Below are 21,893 nucleotides of genomic sequence, written 5' to 3'. Positions count from 1 at the left end.
CAAAAACCTCACATGTGGCCATGGGGAACCTGTGTTGGTAGGTGGAAGCCTTAGTTTTACAGATCATCTGAAGATGTAATGAAGGGAGTTGCAGAAAAAGCACACAGGGCAGACTTAGATAGGCAGAGCAGGCACCTCAGCTGGAGACCTTCCTTGCAGCCATCAGACATGCCACCTGTACCAGGTACATTTCCATAGCTTTTAATGTAGCTTAACAATTGTGTTGGAGACAAAGGAAAAGGCACACTGTACAGAAAAAAAAAAAATCCTAAAATGATACCCTTTTATTTGTAAAGCTCTGATGAAACAACTTTCCAAATGACGTCCCACTTAAAAACCAATGAAAACCAACCTAACTATGCATCAGTCACACTATACAGATTGCATCCTACATTTTCAAGATGCCTAGATATCTTCTGTAGTATTTACATATGTATCAGTTAGGTAGTAAAGTTTCATTGCAATTTGCTTCTTTCCACCACACACTTATTCAATGGCAAAAAAAAAAACCCTTGGGGATGCATTTGCATTTTTGTACAACACTTCGGAGCAAATGGCTAGGGCAATTTTCCTGAGAGAAGGCTTGTTCTTTGAAACTCATGCTTTAACAGCTGGAAATACAGAAAGTGGATGCATTTTTGTTGCACTAAAAAGCCTAAGGATGCCTAGTTAAGTTTTTCTTTTAAATTATTTACGTACCATTAAGTTAAAATGTTTACATTCATTCATTCGTATAAAAACCGTTGTTAAATCTTATGCAAATGATTTAACACTGATTGCTGCAACGCAAATTGCACTTCTTTAAAAAAATTATTGTATATATGGAAGAAAAATATCTGATTGCTACCCTGTTTACAAATTTTGACTGACTCTACACAGTTCAGCCAGGAAATACGGACTTTCATAAATCTCAGTCACAGTGTACTTTAAAAGTTATATCGCAGTCTTGAAAAGTGAGTAAATATTTTAAACCAAAAAACACCAATCCCAAAATCTCCTTAACCAGATGGACCTTGTGGGACTTGTACCAAACGTTGTGATTTCTTCCAGGGACATAGCTGGGCTCTGAAGAGCAGATCAAGGCACACTGAAGATGGAGAGCATAGAAGGAGAGGTCTGACGGGGCAAAGACATCAAATTTTTGGTGCGAGAAGTCTGCGTCCACTCAAGCTGTAGGCACTTCTGACGCTCATTAAAAAGTATCTCACTATCTCTGGTCATTAAAGTCTTTGCTACTCCCTCCCTGACACTGACAACTTCCACCAAATTCTTAGGGGAAAAGGCAATGAGAGAGTGAAAACAGCTATATAATCAGAAAGGCAGCACTGCTGGGTAACTTGAGGGTCTATTTCTGGAATCTATGAATAGGTGTGGGTTTATCTCTTCTTTTTTGTTGTTGTTTTTTCTTTTCCTTTTTTTTAGGGGGGAGGGTTGGGGGGGAGGGTTTGAAGGGGGTTTTTTTGAGAATGTAAAGCTGCATTAGCTATCCCCGGTGGTAATTTGCTTTCCCTACATTTTTCTTGCATAGATGAGGAACTGGATGCTTTGGCAAAGCCTCTTTCGGAAGTAGAAAAAAACCTCTGCCACCAAGGCTCAAAAACTGGAATGGTCTTTGCCAGCACTCTCACTGCCGCTGCGACCGCTCCACAAAGGAAACTGTGCGCAGATGTCTGGGGGCTGCCACGATCCAGCTTCCCTCACACCAGGTCACGCCAGAGCCAGGGCACACCAGGGATCCTGTCTCACGGATGCTGTCACTTCGGCCGTGGAGCTCAGGCTGACTCCTGTGTACAGCCCGTCTTGACCTGAATACTTAAGGTTGCTGCTTTCAGGACTGGTGCTCTCTCCTGGGCCAGACATCACCGATGAGCTCGCCTGCAGGGAGGGGGAGAGCAAAGAGAAATTCATTGAGCAGGTGAGCTTTGCACTCACTGGGGCACGAGTGAGAGCACAGCGAGCCTGAAGCACAGCCATCATGACACGATTTCTGTTCAAAAACAGGGTTTGCCCTCTTGCCCCTGTGTCTTGAAATTCTGAAACAAAAAAAATGTCTCAGCATGAGCCCAGCCACCCAGCCCTGCTGATGGGAGTGATGTCTGTGTTTGGAGAGGTAGAAACAAAACCATGTGATATGCAGAAAACATGGAAATCAGCTCATGATGAAGAAGGAAATGTGCATGTGTCCCACTGCCCCCTACTGAAAAGACATAGCTGCCAACACCAAAAATGTGATCTGGGAGTGGTGGCAGCGCTAGTTTTTTGTCCCCATGGGAGAAGCCAAATATATCCTAATTCTCCAGGAGCAGATATGGAGCACTTTCTGGAAAGCAGCTTTCTTTGGGCTCTTCCTGACCCTTCAAAACACCAGCCAAAACCACTTTATCCCTGTAGGACTGGCCACTAAAGGAGATGCTTTTTTAATCTCCAGTGGAGAAACACTATGCCTTTGAAGCAGGAGTATTTTTGTTCTGCTGACTGCACAAGACAACATGCAGGGAAACCCTGGTAGGCACAGAGATGAACCTCTGAACCACACTGGAATCAGTCCATTTATTTTAACAGAGAAATGGAGTTAAAAAGACAAAGGAACAATCATTTTTTCCATGAGGCTGAGCAGATCCGCTAAAGAGGAAAAATTCACAGTGCCAGACAGAGAAGGGGCAACATTTTCACCTGATAAAGGAAATGTTTAGGAGCTGACTTCATGCAAAATTAACTCTTGGATATGTCAACTTTAAAACCTTAATTTACTTGTTAATGGATAGTTTCTGGATGAAATTCCTTAAAAAAAAAAAAATAAAAAGGCTATCCTAAACTGTGACTGCAGAAGCTTCCTGCCTGCTCTTTTAGTACGAAGTATACATATTTAATCATTTTACAAGAGTAGAGCTCTTGGCTCTCCTGGAGCTGTGCCAAGTGAGCAGTCCTGACATAGGAAAAGCAAGGCTTCATTAATTGAAAGGTAATTCCCAAATGGTATGGAGCAGGGCTCTTGCTGCTGTGCTTAACCCAGGGAAAACCTCACCTTCTGAAAGAGATACTCACTGCTAGCAGTCATTTTTGTCTGAAATAACCTGGGCTCCAATATTTTCTTAACCTTTTATTAAAATGATTGACCGCCAGTATTCTTCCACCTAGTCATCAGCCCTGATCCGTCTCCATCAGTCACTAGCCAGAAATGCAGAGAAGGAAGGGAAAAAAAGCTGTCCCCCAAAACCAGCTGAAACAGCTCTAATCCTAAGAAATAAGTTTCATCACTCCCTTGAATATGCAGTTGTCAATCAGTGACAACAAATCTTTGTATCCCCTTTCCCTGTGACTGTGCATGGAGAATTCAGAGAGGCAGATTCCATGCTAACCTTTGTGTGCAGTCCTGATCTTGCATCAGCCTAGCTTTTCAAAGCCTTCCTTTTATTTCTAATGCCTCAAACATTTCTGTTAGCACAATAGACATAATTTTTAACAGCTTCAGTCTCCCCACAATAGAAGAAGGGTTTAAATTAGTTGAGCACTGTTTGCTAAACCTGAGCTAAAAATACTAGGAACTGCTTTGAAAGCTCCCATTTGCCCATATTTCCCACTGCTGTTCTGGTAGGCAAATATCTTATCAGTACCTGTTTTTTCCAGGCTTGGAAACTGTAATTCACCTTTTCCTGATTCAGTCCTACAAAGATGGGGAGCAGGGACCCACAGTTTCCATATGGGGTTATCAGGTACCCCTCCCTCGGGCACCCCAGAAGGGAGGACATGGAGGCATGTCCTGTTTCAAGACTGCCCATCCCTGCCTGTCCAAGGCCGGATTCTGGCTCTGTTGAGCCAGGACGGGCAGGACCCGGGCAGGACTGCCAGGCCTGGAAACCCCACCCTGGTAATGTCATGACAAATCCAGGCAGCTTGGGCAGCTCCCAGAGTGAGACATGGAAAACAAACTTCAGCTCATGAAAGGACGTGACGAAATCACAGTTCTGTTCCTGAGCTTCCCTACCTTTGCTCTTACTTTTCCAGCTTTAAGGGATGAAAAATGACAGAAGTTGCACTTAGTTATTAGAGGACTTTTTTCAGCTGAAATAAATAAGCTGAACAATGCTGATGAAGTCCATGGGGTCTAATTTACAGCTACTGGTTCTACCTATAAGAAGGTGATGCCTTTATTTTTATTGGTGAAGTCTGATAATAGATAATAGATAATCATCTGAAGGTCAGCTTTCAGACGAGAAAATTAATGAAGGCCACTGGGAAGTGCCTGCCTCCTAAACAAACAGGGAGGTTGTGTTTGTATCTGCAAACGTTCTTCTTTTTACCCAAACCACGAGGAGCTGGTCATGGGTCAGCCCCCAGGCAGGTGGTCTGTATCTGAGGTGGCCTTTCTGTAGAGGGCCTGCCTACTATGTACAGAGGAAAACCTCTGCCAGAGCCACAGAGACAATTAGATTGCACCCAAACCTGCCATCAGGACCATAGAGGCAAATTAACCCCTACTAAAGCTGCTCCACATCAAAACCAGGCTGCTCTGGCCAGCACTCAGGGAACAGCAGCAGCAGCTCTGGCTGAAAGACTCATGCTTTCTTCCACCCACTCTTTCCTGTACCATCTGCCCACCACAGAGAGCAGGGAGAGGGGATGAACACTTTCCCCTCTGGCCTTCCCCCACACCTCTGCAGCCAAGAGGCAAATGTGCTGGGCAAGGACAGCTGGAGGGGGTGGCAAAGGGCCTTGATCTAGACCTTTGGTCTATCAGATAGACCTTTGCTCTATCCACTTAACACGTTCAAAATGCTCCATGAATTTTGGACATTACATTAAGTCAGCAATAAGCTGAGTCTCAGCTGAGACTCTCTTCCTCCTCAGCCCAGTTCACTTTCACAACACTTAAATGATATCTACAGTCAGTTAAAATACATTTGCAAAGAATTCTTTCACACATGAGGTGTTGTGGCAAAGTGGTGGAGTCCTTAATTTTCCAGCCTCAGCCTCCCTGCAATAACTTCCATCCCCACAAAGAGCACATTTTCCCAACACTGTCACTCCCTGGAATCCAAAGAGCAGGTCTTGGCACTGCAAAATGACAGCTTTTTTTACTGATGTAACGACCCTCTTAGTACACAAAGCTGTCATTTCTTGCTAGTCCAATTGATCCTTTTGTTTATACTGCAGACGTGTAAGTTTACATACCTTCTAATCTCTCCTTTGTATTATAGCAACATAAATCTGTGGTTAATACTTCATTAATTTCCTAAGGGAGGCAACTTCCAGCATGGCTTGGAAAACTGATGACCCACTGCTGTCAAGGGCTGTATGAATAACTGGCTTTATTGCTTTGGCAATAAAACAAAACTAAGCAGAAGGTATGCGTCCATGTGCATATAGAATTTTGGGATAGAAGCAAAAATACTTTTTCCTTGCTTTTCCCCACTGAAACAAAAAAGCTGGATTGCTTCCTTCTGTTTGATATAAAAATGAAATGTTTTTTTTTTTTTTTTTGATACATATACACAGAGCAAAGAAAATGACTCAATGTAAAAGAAAAGGACTCAGTGTATGAAACTGAGTGGGGAGAAGAAAGTAGCTTCCCATTTTGTCCAGGACTGAGCACTGATGCAAAAGAGGTAGGAGACCAAGAAAAATTTAAACTAGCGTCTAGAGTATCATATCCCCCAGCATACTGCCCTGTCTGCCACGCTCTTTGGTATTTTAGGTTGCCACGTTCCTTATGCCTCCTGTTGATCTTATTCCACCTGGTTTAGATAAATATTTACTCATACCAGGACTGAGGCACCGTGTTCCCATTTTCCAGGTGAAAGTCCTACCAACCATGCTGGTGAGCCTTTCTCATAGAAACTCTGTCCCAATGCCGACAAAATTATTCCATACAACTGGAATATTATAATCAGATAATCTGAAGGACCCTTGGACATTCGGCTCCCCTATATCCAGGTGTTTAGCATATTGTTTTAAGAGGTTGAATCTCCGGTTCATCCAGACTCTGGGACATATTCTATGGAGGCTGATTTCCCTGTAGCCAAAATGAATGTCCTACCAATTTACTGACTAAACAGGAGCAAACAACACCTCTAACGAGCTCACGAATCTTCTTCTAACAGAAAAAAAAAAAAGAGAATGCAAATGCAGGAGAAGCCATTCATCCAATCCAGCCCCATTTGTCCAGCATTTTGGAGACAGTTAAAACTGCATTTTTCCTGCTAGCTCACCACATGCCGAGGCCGCCTCAGTCAGCTCTCTCATTTCCCACCCTACAAAACTGAAGAGCCAGTCCTGAACCACTTCTCAAGGTAAACCTCCAAGGGAAGTAAGCACTAGTTTTTCCTCCTAAGTTTTTCTGTGGTGTGAGATTATGGTCCTTCTGAGAAAACTCCAAACTGGAGGCAAAGGACACAGGAGAGTCTTCTGAAAGAAGAGTTCCCCTGGTACTGCTAAGTTTTTCTGACACCAGCTGTGGCTCAAGGAGCCTCTATGTCCTGCCATAAAAAGCAGATTTTACAGCAGGTTTCAAACTGCCTTTATCCTAATAAGGGAATAAAGTCCTTCTGGTTATCACACTTGTTGGAGTCCCTGCATGGAAACGGATGGGTTTGCACTGCAGACCATGCCCTTCACTTGGCAATTTATTTGGTGGAGCGTTCCCCTGTACAGTTTCAGCAGCATCAAAGGGAGAGCAGGTATAGATGCAGATGCAGGCTGTCTGAAACCTTCAAATCTTTTTATGGGGACGCAAGGCAACTTCATATATCATTCAGCTGGACCCTTTCCATATTAGTAACGCAGGACACCCAGTACTTATACTGCTTAGGAAAACAGAAATAGGCCTAGATCCTAGATCCAGATGTGAATTTGGCAAATAGCCTCTTTACAATGGGACAACGAAATATCTCTGATCCGAACACTTCTACACTTCGGGATGTTTGAAATCAACTTTGCCCCCACAGCAATTCATTAATCGTATCTCTTAAATGTTTAAACTTCAGCTAGAACGTAAAATCAACATTTAAGGTTCTTGCTAATTTGTCTCAGAATTGGCATCATATAAGATTTCCTTTGTGAAATGGATAGTCTCAAAGACATTGCCAAGAGTAATTGCTGCCCTCCTCTTTTTCTGCCCTCCCTTCTTTATTTTACTTTAAAAGAGATAACGAAAGGTAGGGCAAAAAGTGAATGTTACTGACACAAATGAATTCTGCTGAATTTCATTTCCATTAGATTTCTACATAACTGGAAACTTTTTTGGCAACATCCCACAAAAAGCATAATAAATTGCTTTTGTACCAGTAGAGGAATTGTCTCCTCTGTTTCATTTAGCAACAACATTGCTGTGAATTTCACACAACAGTTTCTAAAACGTCATCAGACTTCTCTGCCTAATGTCAATTTGGCATTTTCCCCCTCTTCACAGAAAAAAGGCTAGAGAAGCAAAAACAGAGCAAAACAAAAACAAGTTGCCATACCCGTTGTGTAACACACGGGAATGAGCCAGGTTTGCTATTCAAGCAGGTGCCTGTTTTTCGGCAACGTCACCAACACCCCTGTCGGGAATCAACATCGGTCTTTTCAAAGTGACCAAAGATTGCAGAGCCTGGATTTGTCCATCTGAGGGTTTGTTTTTTCCCTTCCTGACACGAGCTGGAGAAGGTTATTCTCCTTGTCTAAAGCCATTGCCTATTCTAGAAATAATTACAAACCTTTGATCTATCAATGGATCAACTCAGAAGGAAAAAGAAAAAATAATCAAGGAAAAGAGAAGTCCAGCACAGCATCTTTGCTTCAGCATGTGATCAGGTTACAGGCTGCCTTGCTCTAAAATGCTGACATCCCTTCACTCACAACAGCTTAAATGGGCTTTATGAGTGCTCAGTCCCTTCCATAACATTTAGATCCTTTAGAAATTATTTTGCATCCTTGCAGCTAGTGATCATGTTCCCAAATTATGTCTGGGACAATGGGAGCCCATCTTAACAGCCACCACTTTCTACTTTAAACTTCCAGCCTCCCGAGTCCTCATCCCTTTGAATTACAGATGCTTGGGCAAAGCCAGGAGCCTGAGTGAAGAATGTGACCATGCCCATTACATATCCTGACAACTGCTCCCCTGAAAATCCTCTTTTCATTTACATACATCTGGGACTGGGGCACAGGGGTGGGACATCAGTAGCCCTTCACCTAATTTGGGATGGAGTCATAAGGGAGGGATGCCCATAAGTCTGGTTGCCACTGCAACTTCCTCTCTTCAGTGCATTTAACAGCCCCTCTCCATCATTTCCGTTCACTGAAATTTTTCACAAGGGGGTATTTGCAAGTGCTTTGCATTTGCAAGGCACATCTGATCAAATCATGGTGGGGAAAAGGCTATGCAGATGTTACCATGCTGCCTGCTGCATATAAGGGGTCAGATTTTCCCAGCTGTTACACAGGTGTCCTCTCCCAGTCTGATCTACTATAGAAAAATCAGGAAGAACTGAAGCCCTGTCACTGGGGTTGCCATCACGCAACTAACAGCAGCCTCAGGGTCCCTCCTGGGAGTTGCTCCTAGTTGCTAACAGTTCTCAAGGAGTCTTTCAGCCCTCAGTCCATGCCCCTGCACCCCTCTCCTCTGGTACCCACACAACTCCATCTGGCAAAACCATATTAAAAATGGTACTACTAAAATTATAACATAAAGATTATTAATAACATGTTTGATGTGCCCTTCTAGAGAGAAATACCACAGAAAGGAAGTCAGGTTTTAGCCAGCCAAGAAGGCAGCAGCATAGTGGAAATGAGATCTCATCTATATGGCCTCTCCTTCCCCGAGCAGCACACGGCTGTGCTGCCTCTAGTCTAGTCTGGGATTATGCTTCCATTTCTACCCATTACATAAATCTCACCACATTGCTCAGGATCACTAGTACTGCTTAAGGTAACACAAGGAAAATTGAAGGAAAATTTGGCTACATTTTTTCCTTTGCAAATATCAAGGGAGAGCCTAAAACAGAGCATAGTATTTCCTTGGGGGAGTCTGAAACCCAATTCTGAAACTGCAATGGTTCACTTTTCACTTCTTAGTGTTTCTCTTTTTTTTGATGTGATCTGTTTATTTTACTGGATTGACAGGGTTTTCTCATGTCAAAGACAAGCCCTTTTAGTACTATCCTAGTCTCACAGGATCCAAATCCAAAATCCAGTGCCTCTGAAAATGGGTGGCCCTGTCAGTCCACAAACAATCGCATTTGCTAAAAAATGAGTTTTTCTTCCCCTTGTACAATAAAACTTTGTACATCAGAAATTAAACTATTGAAAGGAATTTGAATGTAGGAAATCCAAAACATGCTGAAAAATAGCTATTATAAACAACGTCTTCTTTTCATTAATAACGGACTAAAGAAAGCCACATTAGAAAAGTTTCTCAAAGAAATTATGTGATTAAGGGATACAGAAGGCTGAGAAGTGAGTGTGGATATGGATACGTACAGCCAAGGGGTTAGAAATTAATCTACATTAAGCTTCACAACTTTAGCAGTAGTTTTTATCACACATGTTGAGTGAAGAAAGGAAGTTTGAGAGGCGCGGAGTACATGATGTAAAATAAGGATCAAAGCTAAAGCAGGAGATGATCAGCACTCCTCGGGCACTCCTCTGGAGCTTGGTGCTGCCAGATGCTGAGCATCTGGCCCCTGAAGAACCCTCTGCGGGCAGAGGGCTGAACCCTCATGCACTGCAATCAGCAGGGTGCTCCAGCCTGGTTTTAGCTGAGTTTGGATCAGGGCTTAATCGCACATTTTAGTTTAAAACAAAAGCCTGTATGATTTACTTCATACAGCAGGATAATGTTTTTCTGGGTTTTACCCTTTGGGATAATGCATATATATATATATATATATATAGATATAGATATATAGATATGTATGTATGTATGTATGTATGCATAATTGTTTATTGACAGGATCAGTTGGCCATGTTTTATTGTCTTCTGTCCAAAAGAAAACCTTTGAAATGAAAGAACCTGAATATTTAAAAACAAAATGTCTGCGGTTAAGCTGCGGCTAACTATCATAAAAATTATATAGATCTTAATCAAGAAGGTTTGCAAAGTACTTCAGCTTGTCGTTCTGTTTACAGCTATATGTAATATCCTCCGAAAATCTTGTTCTAGTATCAGCTAACAAAACTGGAAAGTTTATTTAGATTATTGTTCTGCTAGATAAGATAAAAGCTGTGATAACATTGCCCAGTGATCAGCCTGCTTGCAGATACAGACACTTACCCCGGAGGCTGCAGTCTGTGCGCCAGGAGAAGCAGTTTTGCTACAGTCATCTGAGTTAGTAGAAGACGTAGATGTCGGAGTCATAGGAACTGCAGTAGTACTGTTACCTGAAAATTGGGAATTATTATTAAAAAGAAATATTTTCCAGACAGAGAAGAGAAGAAAAACAAACAAACAAACAAACAAACAAACAACAAAAAAGCAAAACAACTATGAACTATTGCAGCTACACTTTCTTATATTTTATATTTACCGGAGCATGCCTTTGATTTATTTATATTCTTAGGTTTTCGCTTCCTCGTCTGAATTCCTTCTTTTTTCATAGCAAGAGGCCGAGGAACCTGAAAAAATTAAATTTCCATACCAATCACAGAGTTGCATATGTACTCAAATCGAAATACACTACAAGGCCAGATGTGATGTTACAAATGTCTTTATAGCAAGTCAATCTTCTCTGTGTCACAGTACTAATTCTAAAAAATATTTGCATTTTATTTGGGCAAAACAATAGTTTGATTCAAGGGGAGTTGTAGCTGAATTAAGAGTGTAGGGAAGCTTTTTCCTCTATGCAAACTTCATATTTTTTTCAACCCCTCAATCAATCCTCAGGAAAACAGTGGAGAATTAGGGAAAACCAGCATCATTTGGCAGTAAGCCATAAGAAATTAAATTGGATGGGGTATATCTGATCCTTGATTTATTATTCCAGTCAGTTAGGAATTATCTCCAGTGCCTGATTCTGGAAAGAAAGAATGTATATGAGAAAAAAACACATGCTTATCCTGTGGACCAGCTCTGCAAATCAGATCATCACGAGGAAATGTCTTAGAATGGAAGCTTTAGAATAGAAGAACTGACTTGGTATTTGTTCCTATAAGCAGGTCCGCCCATAATACAACTTTATGGTATCTAAATTTATATTTATGGGGATAAATTTATATTTAAATGTGCTCAAAAATCATCTTTGTGTTCATCACAATGATATTCACACTACAAAAACACTGGTTTAAAATATACTTTAACACCAGTTCGAGGAAAGACAATTCACGTGTTCTCTATTGTTGTAATATTTCAAACTGTGACATAATTTACATTTTATTGAAGACTAGACCACATCTCAATCATTCCTAATGCCCTTGCTCTTCAAACACTTATGCTTGACTGTAACACAATCCACAGGGGTCTCACCCAAAACATGCCCTGTCACATTCAGGACAGAGCTTTTTTTTACTCTATTATTGCCCAACAAAGTCTGAAATTGCCTTTAAAGTTTTTCTGGCATAACTATGGCTTGAATTACACCCTTTTGCTAGCATAGCTATATCTGTCCATGAAAAACTGTCTCATTAAAGGTCTAGGGATTTTTTCCCTACTAAAGAGATGGTTTAAATCCCAGTGGCAAAACCACCACTGTTGCTCATCCAGAGGTGGTTTCTTTATATAAATCTATTGAGAGAGCTACCGTGGCAAACACATAACTAAAAGCGTAACAAAAGCGTAACAATCTGAAAAAAAGCTGAAGTGGTACAATCATTTTCTAATGTCACACATTCTTCTGTTGCTCTACGCATTTCGCTGGTCATTTTTTTGAGGACCACCCCTTCCCCAAAGCAGCATCAGAGCTGGCAGGGGATCTCCCTTGGTGAAGCAGCCACTCACCCCATGGAGTTTCATGTAGAGGCCGCAGGCATTGCAGACGGGCTCGCCCTCGGCGTTCCTGCGCCACAGGGTGGTGGTCGTGGTGTGGCAGTTGGCACAGGACAAGCCCATCCGCCGCGACGAAGGCTGGAGGCAAACATAAACAGGTGAGCAGCAGACAATGATTTACGTCTTTATGGTTCATAAAAAGTCCTTTAACACATGGCGCTTTTTAACACGGGAGCTTTTTTTTATAGTATCTGTCAGCAACAGCCCAGAATTAGAACGGAATTATCCTCATATCAGAGAGTGGAAAGACGCTGTGAAGAGGTACCAAATGTGTTTCAACCCTGGGCAGTCACAGCAGAGGCAAAATTCTCATCTGGGAGCTGGTGACCAGAAGTCTGTTCAGACCAGAAGGCACTGGGTCTTTTTCCAGCAGGACAGCTAGGATATATCTCCACTAAAGCTCCATCGAGCTGAACAGAAGGCACATATCTCCCGTGCCGCCTCTCCAGCCAGTTCAGTGTCCTCTCCCCTGTATGGTGGGTGAAGAGGTAGCTCTGATCCTGTCACTGATACTCCTGACCCATCAGAAAAATCAGCCACTTTAATCACCTGCCCTCGGTGGCACCACATCTGGGGAAAACTTTTCTGGGCATCCCGGGGGTAACACATACAACAGCATATACTTTCATAAAAAGATCTTTTTATCATCACCCATTTTATTGTCGTACAAAAAAAACCATGCCTTGGGAGCGTGTTTTACAGAGCAGAGCCTCTCTCGGCCAGAAGAAAAGCTGGTGGGTGACAACAAGGTTCCCACTGCGAACAAGCCATTTATGACACTCTTCCGTGGAGTTTGGAGCCAAGATGAAGCAACTCTCTATCAGAAATAACCGTATAACCCAGAGCTTTATGGCTACAGGCTGTATATCATAAGTGAAGGCAGTCCTCATAAACATGTGAAATGAAGGTGAATGGGTTATAAAAGTCCCTGTAACAACTGATCTCTTTTACGTTCATCACAAGCAAAGAATTCCAGCTACATCATAAATCTAGTCTTTTTCAAAGTATCGCATTGTCAAAAAAATACAAAAAAAATCTGTGCCTAGCTCTGTGTCTGGCAGCTGAACAAGTTTACATGGAGAAGTCAGTTTTAGAGGATTGCATTAATCTTATTCTGACCATAAAATGCCCATAATTGAAATTACTAACTTAAGGGTACAATGCCCTTCCTCTTGAATCATTTACTGCTGGGTTGTTAGACATAACTGGGTCACCTTTGATACCACAGGGCTGCCTGCCACTGGGGAAACCGATAAAAATGTTTTGAGAATGAAGAATATTCCAGAGTAATAACTGAGTTTCTTGAATATTGTCTGTTTGAGTGTCTTTAGCAGTAAGCTCTCATTTTACACCACAGCTCAGAAAGAGCTCCAAATTAAATACAAATTTTGTAATCTTGAATCAGTGATCCATTATTAACTGCACAGAAAAAAAAAGCTAACCACCCAGCCAAGTGTTATATAGGCTGAAGAACACAAATACAATTTTTAATTTTAAAAATCCAAGGATCACAAAAACAGAATTTTTGACCTAGTTGTTAAATACGCAAACAGCACTCAAATTGCATCCTCAACTTAATACGTGTTTTACGTGGTCATAACACACATGCTTCATTTTCTTTCTCTGCAAGTCAAATGCTGTCAGCTGTTTCACTCCGTTAAATCTTTCTCTTTCCTATGCAGCCTGGTCTGAACCTTCATACATTTTATTTCAATAGATTTTGCTCATTCCTGTAACTAAACAGACATGGAGTTTTGGCATGTTTTGAAGCTAAAATGACTTTTCTGATGCAGGAATTTTATCAGAAACTTTGGGGCAATCTAAACATGTTTAGCGTTTTCAAAACATTTTCCCTTCTCACCTACATATTTCCAACTGCATGAACACAGAGTCATGGTTGATTTATAGTTATGGCCAGGGTACTCGGTAGGGATTGTTACACAGAGCTATTTCAGAGTTATTTCGCTGAGGTGTCAGACTGAAATCGGGCTGTAGTTCGACTCTGCTTTAGTCTTCTCACCCCCACCCCTCCCTCAAAAAAAAAAAAAAAAAAAAAAAAAAAAGACTACACAGAAATGCTTGAACAGGGTGTCAGCTACTTGAAGTCTGCCTTGGGCCAGGGTGCCACAGCAAGTTGGGCTCTGTCGCTGGATACAATCAGCAGATCTGGTCCCTCCGCTGCATCTGTCCCCACTAATGAGATAACACCTTGTGTCACGAAATTTACTAGACAACCAGCTAGAAAAAACCAGACACCGAGCAGCTGTAAACCTCTGGTTTAAAGTTAAATTAACTCTTTGGATTAAAGAAAGGTCTTTAAGCAGAGGTGGGTTGGTTCCCAAGTGTTTACTGTCTGTTCCGATCATCGAACAGATGATCTGTTTGGGTCTTGTTTCCCCTCGCTCCCGTAAGAGCACTAAATTCAAATGGCTGTGAAATAAAGAACAGTAGGTGCTTTAGCCCATGGAAAACAGCAAAACACAGAGCAAAGCAGCTGGCATGATTGAAAGGGGCTTGAAAGGCTGATGGGTTGATACACTGTCTCCATACACAAGGGTCCAAACATCAGCTCGGATTATAGTGGTGATTTATTGTGGCTCGCTCGGTAACAGCCATTACTGAAGTGCGTATTCTTTCTGTCTGCTGACCTCCACCCAGATTTGCTAAACATAATGTGCAGTTCCCGCTTGTTAAATTTTCTCCTTGCCTATTCAGTGCCAGCCTGAGTTATAAACAGGGGTTCTGGTTTGTACTATTTATTTCCCCCCCTAGTTTTAGGAGTATATTTTTAGAAAAATTGCCACTCATTTCTTAGGAGTAAAACAAAACAAAGGGTATTATCATTGTTTAAACAATTGGTTTTCTTTGAATTATATACAAAACTTGCTTACATTCCCAAGGATCGAGCTCTCAGCAAACAAAGCAGGTCTGGAGAAATTCCTAGCCCTTTGAACAAACATTTTCCAATCTTGATTTCTTTTTTTTTTTTTTTTCCTGTTGGAAATGTCCAACATCACCAGCACAAATTTCTTCCAAGCCACTGAATCCCCCTCACAGATGGGGTTCATAGCTCAAAAAGCCAGGCTGGCCCATGCCTGATATGCAGCTCACAAGGGCTCAGAGAGAGATTTTGCCAGCTCAGAGCCTGGAAATGGGTCCGAAGCGGTTCTGAAAAGGTTGCCAGCCCTGTCACCCCTCACAGTGACCAGTTTGACCTGTAAACCTGGTCAGGAGCCCCTCTACAGTTTTGCAGTTTTGCACCAGGCTAATACACTGATTGCTATCTCCCATCTTTGCCCCAAATTTCTCCCTGGCTACAGGTGACTGGGGTTCCTTGAGGCAGAGCTCCTCTCGCCCCCCTCCTCCCCTCCCTCCCTACTCACCACTCTCTTTTGGGGCTTGATGAGGGGCCGGCTGAGGCCATTCATTTTGGTGTAGAGCCCGCAGGCGTTGCACAGGTAGTTGCCGGTGCCGTCCCTCCTCCACAGCGGGGTCTGGATGGAGCCGCAGTTGACGCACTCTCGGCTCTCGGACAGGTCCTCCAGCAGCTCTGGGGACAGGAGCAGAGGGGAGAGGCGGTGGGGCACGGCCGCGGAGCCCGGTGTAGCCCCGCGCAGCGCGGCCCCGGCCCCGCCGAAACCCGGGCCGCGAGCGAGCGAGCAACCGGCCCTCGGAAAAGCAATTCCCCGGCAGTGACGGCGGGCATGCGGTGATCTTTTGTACAAAATCCCTGAGTTTTTTCTTTTCCCTTTTTTTTTTTTTTTTTTTCTTTTTTCTATTTATTTAAATGTGCCAGACCCGCTGCCGGCCCCGGCGGAGCTCTTGCTCTCCGAGCCGGAGCAGAGCCGGTGAGCCCCGGACACCGGCCCGCCGAAGGGCTCAGCCCCGGCCCGCCGTCCACTCCCATCGGGATCTGACCCTTGGGAAATTCGGCTGGGGTCCACTCGAGGGGCGAACCCCCCTCCGTGGTGCCCATAAGACGGAAAGGAAGGTGCACTTGCCTTTAGTGGGGAGTGAGGTGGCTGTCAGAATAGCCATTTCCAGAGCCACCCTGGGAGGTGGATATAAGCAGCTGTCTTTTTGCTCAATATTCCCCAGGGTCGAAGCTTGGCAAGAACGTTTCTACCCTAACTCTTGTTTTAAATGCCTTTCAACTAGTAAAGCTTCAAGTTTAGAGGCAGCGTTTGGAGCCCTGGTGTGCCAAGGCAGCTAGGGGTAGCGGCTGCTTCACCTCGGCTATTTGGTCAAATTAGAGCTGTTTGTAGGAAATAGAGGAAATGGGAAAAAAAAACCGGTATTGTGCCTCCTGCTTTCATAGTTACTGAGCACTGAGGGGGAAAAAAAAAGGTATAAAAGCACGGGAAAAAAAAAAAAAAAAACTAGAAAAAAAGAGAGAGAAAACCCACTTATAAAACCTAGTACTTTAACCCATGCTAATCCTTGTTCTGATTCACCTCTCCATATTTCCATATTTCGGGGGGGGGGGAATGAATTCTTATTTTACATAGACTGTGCCACGTTGTGCAGAAATAATAAAAGGAGATGTTTGGATTTTTACAGCAGCTTTCGAGTCGAGTCTGGGAATGTATGTTTCAGACTCAGAGCTTCGTCATTGATTTTTTTATTTCCTCCCTCTGCTACCTGCCTAAATTCATCATTGGGTTATTCTCGAACGTTTCACTGCACAGCGAAAGAGAGCTCGCAAAGGTCTAGCAGCTTTGGAGACTGGGCTGCGGTGCTGCGGCAGGCTTTGAGCCGAGAAAGAGACGGCCTTTTGGCCCGCACCCACCCAAATACGTTTCTTTCCTCCCTTCGTTTGCGAATTATTAGGCGCTAAAGAGGAACGGGCACACGGCACAGTCCAGAGAGCACAGTTCAACTTACGTTGTCAGCTCCTAGCTCTTAGCACATCGCTAAGATTTATTAATCTTTGCACTAAAAGTACCATTGAAGACTGTAACCAGAAAAACGTTTAGGACGTCAAGGACGCTGGAACTTAAACAGTATTTTGTCTCAGCTATTTATTTTATAGCATTGCCTTCCTGACTGCAGAAGGAAATTCTGCCGTGACAATATTTCCCGAGCATTTTCAAATATTTTTCCCCTTAGAGAGTGAGCACTACACTTTTTTCCAAAGAAAACAAAATAAAGTTTTAATTTTAGATGCTGTTTAAGCATCTCTACGAGTACCGTTAAGAAACCTTTAGCAAACTGTCTAATATTTAGCTGTAAAAAATACATTTCGGCTACAATTTTTCCACAATTTTGACACGGGACAACGCGGCTTTGCTGCCGCGTTTTGCCTCACAGGAACAGAAAATTCGCCTGGCCCAGGAGCTCCGGGCTGTTTGGCCGCGCGTTACACCGCATTGCGGCTGCCCTGGCACCCGTCCTTTCTCTCATGGACAGGCTAATCCCTACCCGTCCAGCCCCCAGCACTGGTGGGAGGGAGGCACAAGGGCAGGAGAGACCCGCTGGAACAGGGGAAGATGCTGTGCTCCTCGGCTGCCTTGACACTCCTGCCCCAACCTCCTCCAGCGCTCGGCTCCTTCACTTCTCTGCTCCTTCTTACTCACCCCTCTTCTCTCTTTGCCGTGAGATTTTCCAACCCCACGTCTCTCCCGACAAAATCATAAAAAAAAATATTTAAAAGCACCACAACAAAAAAAACCAACTAATTTCTTTCCTCTCCATCACCTAGTTTCACACTATAACTTTTGAAAGTTGAGCTTAAAACTCAACTTTCTTGTTACCCTGAGATGTGGCTTCTCCTATCACTGCTACAACTGATTTTCTTCTCTCTGTCATGATATTAAACACCAAGTGGGAGGATTAAAATACTTAAATCTACGGGATATCATCGACAGACGGGAGGAGCACTGTGTGTACAGCCCTACAGAAAGACGAAAATCCATGGGGTAATTTTCTGCAATACTGCACTGAAAGAGAAAATCACGATGTCTATAAAATATATGCACCTGGTGGATAGCTTATGCTTAAAGTAAATGATGATCAAATCTGTGTGCATACACATATTTACATAAATATGTGTATATAAATAATAAATATATGCATAGCATGTATATATAAATACATATACATAGCCACACACACCTCTCTATAAACCTCTATTTATATATACATAGATTTATTCTACAGCTGAAGAGACTGCAATAATCGTTAATCTTTCTACCTCTGACTAAATCATCGCAGCTCAAACTCCACTTCTACAGTTGATTTAATGACACCGAGAAGCTCCCTAACTAAACCAAAAAATAAGGATGGGGCACCTCGGAAATGAAAGCAAAATCCCATCAGGAGGTGCTGTATTTTAGCAGCAGTTTACAAATTAGGTTTTCTCATTCGTATACGAGGTTTTGCTTCACTGCTTTTCTTTTTAAATGAAGCACCGAAGTGTTATATAGATTAAATAATCCAAAATGGGTTAAGTGAGCCCCTGCAATTTTCCTCTATGATACAAGAACAATTAATTTGCAGTGAATTTGTCACCGTTTCTTGTCCAGTTGACTGTATTTAGGGGAAGCAGGAATGCACTGGTTTGGAAAAATTAAAAATTAAGTTTACACCGGGCAATTCGTTTTGGGTTCTTTGGGTTGGTAACCCCAACTGCCGTACTCCGAACAACACCGCTTTTTGGAGGTGTATTTTTCCCCTAACTCAACACAAACGACGCGAGTTACCTCCACTCCAGAACAGCCACGGTGCCGGGACCGCCGTCCTGACACCGACGGCGGGGTCGCCCCTCGCCTGCCAACGCCGCGCCCGGGCGGCCCTGCCGCCGCTGCCCCGCGCCCCCCGCCGCCCCCACAGCGGGCAGCCCCGGCATGCGGCGACCCTCCCTGCCCTGCCCTGCCCTGCCCGCAGCTCCTACCTGCGCTGGGTGCCCGGACGGGGATGGGGGCAGCCCGGCCCTGGAGGCAGTGCAGCATGGAGTTCTCGAAGGGCGCCGTGGGCCAGGCAGGGGCGAGCTGTGGCCCCACGTAGGACGTGTAAGGCCCCGCGTAGGAGCCATTGAGCGGCCGGGCCAGGGGGCTGTACTGGTCCCTGGCACCCAGGCTGTTGCTGTAGGCGCCGGGCTCCCGGGAGGCCCCGTTGGCCACCGGCGGGCTTGGGGAATAGGGGAAGCGGCCCGAGGGGTGGGAGCCGCCGCCGCTGCTGTACGAGGGGCTTTCCGCGGCCGGCTGGGACCAGACGGCGTGGCCGCCGCCCGGGTGGCTGGGCTGGGCCGCCCCGCTGCCCTGCAGGTACGGCAGCGTGGGCAGCATGGAGCCCACGCGGGTCGTGGGCACGTAGACGGGCGAGCTGGGCGTGGAGTGCATGAAGCCGCCCGGAGATCCGTCGTAAGGCGTGGGGCCCTGGGCGGCCGAGATGGCGAGGGTCTGGTACATCTCCTCGGGCTGCTCGGCGCCGAGGGCGCTCAGCTTGGGGCCGCGGCTGGACCAGATCAGCTTGTTGGTTTGGTCTAAGTCCGCAAAGAGCAGGATGTCGTCCCAGCTGGGACGGCCGGAGGGGTGGGGGGTCCCGAAGTGCACGTAGGGGGCGAGCAGCGACCTGCCCTCGGCGGCGGGGGGCGGCGGCGGGGCCGGCCGGTGGCTGCCGTCGGTCTCCGGCCGAGGAGTCTTGGAGGATCCGCGTTCACCCTGGGAGCCGGAGGAGGAGGAGGGCGAAGGAGGAGACGGGCGCGGCTCCCTGGTCGCGAAGGGACAGGAGGAACCGCCGGCGTCCGCAGCGCACCGCTTCACCGCGCACCAGCCGCCTTCAGCCACGGCCATCCAGGTCCCCTTCTAGCCGCTGGGTGTGGATGGGGAAGGGCGAGGAGGGGAGGAGGAGGAGGAGTGGAGGGGGGGATCCGCAGGGCAGGGCGGGGAGGGCGGACACAAAAGAGCAGGGAAGAGGGGGAGAGAGAAATAATAATAACAAAGTTTGCAAACAGGACAGCTCGTCTCCCTCCCGTAATGAGATTCATCAGGGCTTATCTGGCCCCTCTGAGCGCTTAATCAGTCATGTCGCCTCGGCGCTGTTGTCCCTCGCCCCGGCGGAATGGGATCAGGCAACCCAGGTCAAGACGAGCCGGGAGACGCCAGTCCCGCGGGGCCAGGGCTGCGGCTCCGGCCCCGCTTTCCCCACCGCGGGAGGGCTGCTCCCCTCTCCCTTCGCATCCCGGGCTGCGGATTTGAACACGAAGCACGCCGGGGCAAAGGTGGGCGTAAGGGCGTGGGGACAGAGGGGGGTGAGGGGCATTTTTCCCTGTCTCTGCCCTTCCTTGGCTGCTGTCGTTGTTATGATTATTTCAATGAATGAGTCATTTGACTCAGTTCCACCGAGAAAACAATTAGTAAGGCGATCCCTTTAAGGTTACTTCGCCGGAGAGCGATGTTAGCTTTTCCGCGCATCGCCTCGCTTGTTTGCCTATTTCCAGCCCAAGGTCACGGAAAGGAGGAGGAGGAGGGAAAGGCCCCTGGGAGACGGGAGATGCGCGCGGGCCGGGCCCGAAGTGTGCGCGGCGGCGGCGGGACACGGACCGAGGCAGGGTGGGATGTGCCTGCCGTAGGGGCCGGATCCAGCGGACAGCCCTGGCTGGGGGCCTGCCCCGAGCCCCAGCACACCATGCAGCGGTGACACCCGTCCCGAGCCGAGCGGTGTCAATTCGGAGCTGCCAGCATGAGGAAGGCCGGACAGACAGACACAGAGACCCCGTGCCCAGCCCCTAGGAGAGGGGGTAGAAAGCGAAAGGGGACACACAGAAGTGACAGCAAGAGAGGGTCTCCGTTCTCAGCCCACCTCGGGGCACTCCAGATAACCACAGGCACAAGAATACAGAACACACACACACACACACAGAGCCCCCTCGCAGATAGGCACCAAATACGTCTCTCCCTTCTGCGAGATAACTAGGAGATAAGTCTCCGGCAGATAAGAGCTCCAGGCAGCGGCATCGGATGTTTGCCCACACAGTCTCCCTCGGGCTCCCCCAGCCAGGGGCAGCCGTCGCCGCGCCGCGTTCCCCTCGGAGCGCCCGAGGGTGGAGAGGCAGCGGCAGAAGACCGAGAAAGAGCAAGCGAAACCGCGGCGAGGCAAGGAAAGAGAGGGGCCAAACCTGATGCCGGTGCCCCGCATGGGGCCGGGGCGCGGGGCCGCGTCGGGCGGTAAATCCAGTGCGGCGGGGACGAGCGGCGGCGGCGACTCCGGCGGCGGCGGCCGGCGGCTCATGTATAAAAAGGAGAGAGGAGGCGCCTCTCGCAGCCCTGCCGGAAAACTGCAGGCAGCCGGCCCTGATTGGGCTCGGCCAGCCCTAAACAAACACGGGGCTCCGCAGGGGTGCCAGTCCCGGGGCCAGCCGGGCCGCCGCAGCCCCGGGGGCGGGGGGGCACCTCGGAGTGCCCACAGCGGAGGGGCGACGGACCCCTGCCCTTAGAGCAGGAACGAGCAGAGATACCTGCCAGATACCCCAGTCTTTTTTCTTTTTCTTTTATTTCCTTTTTTTTTTTTTTTTTTAATTTATTTTAACCCAGAAATAATACACATTCTTCCCTTCTTCCTGGATAAAATATTTTTTATGGTGAATATTCATAACTTCTGTAAGGTTCTTTTTTTTTCTTCTCCGCGCCTCCCAGCATGTCAACGAATGTCCCCTGGCAGCGGCCCCGGGGGAGATGTGTGCCTGGTTTTCGCCCTAAGCAACTAGGCGAGCGTATCCCTCCATCAAATCTCCTTAGTTTTTGCTCGTCAGAATCTGAGCTATCCGAGATGAAAAAAATGTGGCTCCTCCTTGAGTTGCCCCAACCATCAGATTAAGCCAAAGCAAGCTGTGGGATGTGTCCATCCCAACAGCTGGCGGTAGGCATTTTTCCTCTGTTTCTTTCTTATTACCCCCCCGCTCCTCAACCCTCTTATCTCAGCTGTGTACAAACTG

General features: G+C 46.1%; 1 protein-coding gene across 1 annotated transcript; it reads right to left on the bottom strand.

Annotated features, from left to right (window-relative positions):
* Window positions 1-266: 266 nt before the first annotated feature.
* On the bottom strand, window positions 267-21,158 carry GATA6 (GATA binding protein 6). The gene is made up of 7 exons (XM_053944832.1): window positions 21,078-21,158; window positions 18,852-19,771; window positions 15,343-15,509; window positions 11,912-12,037; window positions 10,506-10,593; window positions 10,253-10,359; window positions 267-1,875 (listed from the first exon to the last, which is right to left on the bottom strand). Exons 2-7 carry the CDS (start codon window positions 19,750-19,752, stop codon window positions 1,708-1,710), a joined length of 1,557 nt encoding a protein of 518 aa, XP_053800807.1. The 5' UTR covers window positions 19,753-19,771; window positions 21,078-21,158; the 3' UTR covers window positions 267-1,707.
* Between the last annotated feature and the right edge of the window lie 735 nt (window positions 21,159-21,893).

This window comes from Vidua chalybeata, chromosome 1, assembly GCF_026979565.1.
Source record: "Vidua chalybeata isolate OUT-0048 chromosome 1, bVidCha1 merged haplotype, whole genome shotgun sequence".
Taxonomy (NCBI): domain Eukaryota; kingdom Metazoa; phylum Chordata; class Aves; order Passeriformes; family Viduidae; genus Vidua; species Vidua chalybeata.
This window is presented reverse-complemented; position numbering and strand designations above follow the sequence as displayed.